This window comes from Eimeria acervulina, genomic scaffold (assembly GCF_000499425.1).
Source record: "Eimeria acervulina Houghton genomic scaffold, Eah_scaff559, whole genome shotgun sequence".
NCBI classification, from domain to species: domain Eukaryota; phylum Apicomplexa; class Conoidasida; order Eucoccidiorida; family Eimeriidae; genus Eimeria; species Eimeria acervulina.
The window spans coordinates 16,010-21,965 of NW_013549730.1; the positions used below are offsets into that span (position 1 = coordinate 16,010).

General features: G+C 50.6%; 1 protein-coding gene across 1 annotated transcript; it reads right to left on the reverse strand.

The window, feature by feature from the left end:
• Positions 1–2,441: 2,441 nt before the first annotated feature.
• On the reverse strand, positions 2,442–5,294 carry EAH_00042790 (hypothetical protein, conserved; the record flags this gene model as incomplete). Its single annotated transcript, XM_013395049.1, has 2 exons — positions 2,442–2,611; positions 2,874–5,294. Coding segments are annotated over 2 exons (2,591 nt in total), but the record flags the coding sequence as incomplete, so codon positions are not given.
• Positions 5,295–5,956: the final 662 nt, after the last annotated feature.

Genomic DNA, 5,956 nt, shown 5'->3' on the forward strand with positions numbered 1-5,956 from the left:
CTCTTCTCCTTCCCCGCTGTCTCCTCTGGCATCCGCAGGAACAGCAGCAGCAGCAGCAGCAGCAGAATCAGCAGCAGCACCAGCAGCACCTGCAGCAACAACAACAGCAGCAGCAGGAGGAGGAAATAGGGGGTGTATATGCTGCAGCATGAGTCAGATGTTTAAGGTTTGTATGCTGCTGCAGCTGATATTATTGCTGCTGCGTTTACTGTCTCCTCGGCCTCTGCTAGGAGCAGCAAATTTATTTTTATTTATATTAGGCTGGAAGCAGCATAAGTTTTCAGGTGCTTCTTTAATGCGTTTATTTTTTGTCGCTTTCTTTTCTTTTATATTTTCTATCTCCGACGCATTTTATATTATTATTCGCTGTACAGGACCCTATGCTTTTCTGTGGTTTAACCCTAAATACTACTGGATACCCTTTACTTTCAATCCTCATCATATTATAGGGGGCCCCCCTCATTTAGGGGGCCCCCCTATAGAGGGGCCCCCTATAGAGGGTACTCATCACTTAGGGGGCCCCCCTATACAGGGTACCCCTCAATTAGGGGGGCCCCCTATAGAGGGGCCCCCTAAAGAGGGTACCCCTCAATTAGGGGGGCCCCCTATAGGGGGGCCCCCTAAAGAGGGGCCCCCTAAAGAGGGTACCCGTATAGAGGGGCCCCCTATAAGGGGGCCCCCTAAAGAGGGTACCCCGAATTATATAGGGGGCCCCTCTATAGGGGGGGCCCCCTATAAGTTAGAGGGGCCCCCTAATGATAATTATATTGGAGACCCTTATATTAAGAATGCTCCCACTTCTAATATAAAGGCGGGGGCCCCCTCTAATAAAGAAGGTAGGGGGGGCCCCCCTAAGGAAGGGGGCCCCCTAGAAGAAGCAAATAAAGCTGCTGCTGCTGATGCTGCTGATGCTGCTGCTGCTGAAGAGAAGACTAATAATAATAATAATAATAATAATAATAATAATAATTTTTATTCTTTACCGCCTCAGCATCATCCCTCTTTAATACAAATCTACTTTGAGTTTTTTAGTTTTTGTATCAGCCCCTTCGTTTGGTAGGTAAACCCTAAATAAATAAATAAATAAATAAATAAATAAATAAATAAATAAATAAATAAATTAATTAATTAATTAATTAATTAGTAGTGGCGGTAAAGAGAAGTAATTAAAATAAAAAAGTTTAAAAAAAAAACAAATCAGTATTATAACACCTTCAGGAATTAGGGTTTAGGGTTTAGGGTTTGGGGTTTAGGGTTTAGGGTTTGGGGTTAACTGTTTAAGGATCTATGGTGTAGGGTTTAGGGTTTAGGGTTAATTGTGTAGGGTTTATTGTGCAGCGTTTATCGTCTATACTTTATGGTTGATTCTTTATGGTTTAGGGTTTAGGGTTTAGTGTTTAGGGTTTAGGGTTTAGGGTTTAGGGTTTAGGGTTTAGGGTTTGTGTGTTTCAGCATGATGACGGCTTGGGTTTCGTGGAAGCTGTACAAAGCTCGTTTGCCGTCTGTTTTTAATCAAGAAGATTTTATATTTAATTCATTTGCTGCAGCAGCAGAAGAGACACCGCTGCTGCTGCAGCAGCAGCAGTTTCTGCTGCAGCAGCAACTCCAGCAGCAGCAGCAGCAGCAACAGCAGCAGCAGCAGCAAATCATTATGGGGCCTGAATGCACATTCGTACCGTTTAGAGGAGAAGGAAGAACCCTAGGAAGCCCCAGAGACAAAACTTAAATAGCAGCAGCAGCAGCTGCAGCAGCAGCAGTAGCAGCAGCAGCAATAGCAGCAGCGGGTACAGCTGCGGCAGCAGCAAAAACAATAGCAGCAGCAGAAGCAACTGCAGTAACAGCTTCTGCTGCAGCGGCAGTAGCAACAACAGCAGCAGCAACAACAACATCTGCAGCAGCACTACCAACTAGTGCAGCAGCAGTAGCAACTGCAGCAGCAGCTGCAGCAGCAGCAGCAGCAGCAGCAACTGCTGCTGCTAAGTAGCAGCGCACAATTTATATTTTGCTGCAATTTTTAAGTGTTGGCGATGAAATAGCAGCAGCAGCAACAGCAGCAGCAATAGTAACAGCAGCAGCAGCAATAGCAGCAGCAACAAAAGAAGCAACAGCAGCAGCAATAGCAGAAGCAGCGTTAGAAGTAGGTATAAGTACAGCAGCAGCCAGTGCTGCATTTACAGCAGCACTTGCTGCAGCAACAGCAGCAGCAGCAGTTAGCACGCCAACAGCAGCACTTACTGCAGCAGCAGCAGCAGCAGCAGCAACAGCAACACTCCTTGCATGTAGATACACCTGATCTTGTAAACCCTAATATTAGGGTTTAGGGTTTAGGGTTTATGCACCTCAGACAAAGAGAAAAATGCTAATGTAAATATAAATATAAAAAGCAGCAGGGGCAGCAGCAGCAGCAGCAGCCGTTGCTGCTGCTGCAGCAGCCGGTGCTGCTACTGCTGGTTTCCTGCTGCTGCTGCTGCAGCGGCTGATGCTGCAGCAGCACCTGCTGCTTCTGCAGCAGGTGCTGCAGCAGCGTCTGCTGCTGCACCCGATGTCAAGTGGACTAATGCTGCTGCTGCTGCTACTGCTGCAGCATTAGCTGCTGCTGCCGCTGCTGCTACTCTGGAGTCGTTGCAGCTACAACAAAATAAAATCTGCTGCAGGACTGCTGCAGCAGCGAAACCCTCTGCTGCAGCAACAGCTAACTGCAGTTGCTGCTTCAGCAACGGCTGCTGCTGCTGCTGCTGCTGCTGCTGTTGCTGCTGCTGCTGTGCTACCATGTGGTATCTACTAGTCAATTTGCTGCAAAGAAGTAGAAGAAGATTCAAAAGAAGCAGCAGCACCTGCTGCTGTTGCTGCTGCTGTTGCTGCTGCTGCTGCACCAACGCCAGGTGGATGCCCCACCGCCAGCTGCTGCTTTTGCTGTTGCGGCTGCTGCTGCTGCTGTTGCTGTTTCTGCTGCTGCACTAAGCAGCAAGCACCTGCAACTCCAGCTTCACGGCCTGTTGCAGCAGCAGCAGCAGCAGCAGGTGCTGCTGCTGCTGCTACTGCTGCTGCTGCTGCTGCTGCTGCTGGGGGTTCAGTGGGTCTTGATAGCTTCGGGGTGAGGAGTATCTTGGTTTGCTTTTGCTGCTGCTGCTGCTGCACTTGCTGCTGCTGCTGCACTTGCTGCTGCTGCTGCACTTGCTGCTGCGAAGGACGAGGTGGAGGCGGTGGTGGTTCGGGTATTTGCTGTTGCTGCTGCAGCAGCATTTGCTGTTGCTGCTCTTGGTTTTGCATTTGATTATGCTGCTGTTGAATTTGCTGCTGCTGCTGCTGCTGCTGCTGCTGCTGCATATGCTGCTGCTGCAGCATATGTTGCATGTGCAGCATTTGCTGCTGTCTAATATTATGCAGGTGCTGCTGCTGTTGCATATGGTGCTGCCCTTGCTGCTGCTGCATGTGGTGGTGGTGCTGCTGCATGTGGTGGTGGTGCTGCTGCATGTGCTGCTGCTGCTGCATGTGGTGCTGCACTTGCTGCATTTGCTGCTGCTGCCGTATCTGCTGCAGCAGGTGCAGATACACCTCACGCGAATATTTTGCTACGATTTTGTCGCCTTCTTTGCTGCGCTCTTCGCCGCATTTAAAACACCGAAAGCGCCTTGGGAAGTTTACATTGCTGCAGCAGCAGCAAACCCAATTACCTGCTTGATTTGGTAGCGGAGACATACTGCTGCTGCTGCTGCTGCTGCTGCTGCTGCTGCTGCTATTGCTGCTGCTGCTGCTGCTGCTGCTGTTCGTTAATGATAATGCACAAAGAGGGTCGCCATATATTTTTAAAAACGAAGAAGGGTTTTTAAACTCGTCAGGATGCGCAAGCATCTGAGGGCAGCAAAGTTGCTGCTGCTGCTGCTGCTGCTGCTGCTGCTGCTGCTGCTGCCGCTCGCATGGTGCTGCTGCACCTTCGTTTCCTGTCGATTGCCAGAGTGTATTTAAAGCAGCACGCAGCACTGCTTCTGCTTTAGATGTTGCTGCTGCTGCTGCTGCTGTAGCTGCTGCTGCTGCAGCAGGGGTACCATGCTCCAGCTGCTGCTGCTGCTGCTGCTGCTGCTGCTGTAGCTCAGCAGCAACAAACTCCTGCAGCAGCGAGTCAACAATTTCCGCCGCCTTCTGCAGCACCTGCTGCATCTCATCGCCGCTGCTGCTGCTGCTATTGCTGCTGCTGCTGCTGCTGCTGCTGCTGCTGCTGCCTGCTTCCTCATCGGAGTACCAGCAGCAGCTGCTACTGCTGCTGCTGCTGCTAGACCGCAGCAAATCTCCTGAAGTCGCTCTGCTGCTGATCCCCTTCGTTAGCACCTCCTCACCATCTACCTGCTGCTGCTTCTGCTGCTGCTGCTGCTGCTGCAGCTGCTGCTGCAGCGGAAGAAGCTTCGAGCTGCCACGCCGCAGCAACTGCATATCAAAAGATGCGGGTCGCAGCAGCGGTTGCTGCTGCTGCTGCTCCTGCTGCTGTTGCTGCTGCTGCTGCTGCTGCCGTTCGAGCGGATAGGACAGCAGACGCAGCCCTTCAAAAGCAGCGCTGCTGCTCTCTGCCGCACCCATGCTGCTGCTGCTGCTGTTGTTGTTGTTGCTGCTGCTGCTGGAGAGGCAAGCTGTTGCTGCTTGCTGAGCAGCAGCAGCAGCAGCAGCAGTTTGCGGGTCCAAACCCATATGAATGAATTCTTCTTTAAGCGATATAAACTGCTGCAAGCTCTCCTTACTCATGGCGTTGCTGCTGCTGCTGCTGCTGCTGCTGCTGCTGCTGCTGCTGCTGCTGCTGTCTGGAGTTCGACTTGCTGCACATTTGTTGCAGCAAGAGCGTCTTCTATAATTTATATTTAAGCAGCAGCTGCACTGCCAGTTACCGTTCTCTCCTAGCTGCGGCGGCTCTCTTACCCACCTCTTTGTGCTGCTATTGCTGCTGTTGCTGCTGCTGCTGCTGCTGTACGCGCTGCTGCTGCTGTACGCGCTGCTGCTGCTGCTGTTGTGCTGCTGCATCATGTTGCTGTTGTTGCTGCTGTTGCTGCAGTTCAGCAAGCGGAGGGGTAGAGAAGATGCCATAGTGGCACGCGAAGTGTTGCTGCTGCTGCTGCTGCTGCTGCTGTTGCTGCTGCTGCTGCTGCTGCTGCTGCTGCGGCTCTTGAGAAGGAAGAAATCTTCTGCCGCTGAAAAGGGAGCTTTAGGAGTAAAGCTAGCAGCAGAAGATAACGCTGCTGCGGGCGCTACTGCTGCTGCCGCTGCTGCTGCTGCTGCTGCTGCTGCTGCTGCTGCTGGGGTGGTCTGGGCTGGTCCGGTGCATCGGCGTTTGAGTCGAACAATAAAAATTTAAACATTAAAAAAAAAGACAGAAAAAAATGTAGTAATTACCCTTAAAGGCTTCTAAAATAGCTGTGCAGCAGCAGCTGCTGCAGCTGCTGCTGCTGCAGCAGCAGCAACAGCAGCAACAGCTGCAGCTACAGCAGCTGCAGCTGCTGCTGCTCGGCTGCAGTAGCAACAGCTGCCGACTGCGAAGGGACGGAAGGCAGCAGCAGCAGCAGCAGCAGCAGCAGATGCAGCTAATATTATTTATCATAAAACAATATTTATTTAAATATTTAATATTCAATAAAAATAAATTAAGAAACCATTGGCTTCAAGGCAGTCAGTCTCCTTGCTGCTGCTGCTGCTGCAGCAGCTGCTGCTGCTCCTGCTGCTGTTTCGAGCTACAGCAGCAAATGGGTTGTTGGCTGCTGTTGAAATAAATAAAAACAAAATAAACAAACAAACAAAATAAAAACAATAAAAAACAAATGAATAAAATAAAAAAAATTAAAACATAAAATAATAACATTGACGCAGCAGCAGCAACTGTTATGGAAGCAGCGCGATCGTGCTGCTGCTGCTGCTGCTGCTGCTGCTGCTCTCGTGCAGCAGCACTAGCACCAGCAGCAGCAGCAGAAGATAAAGC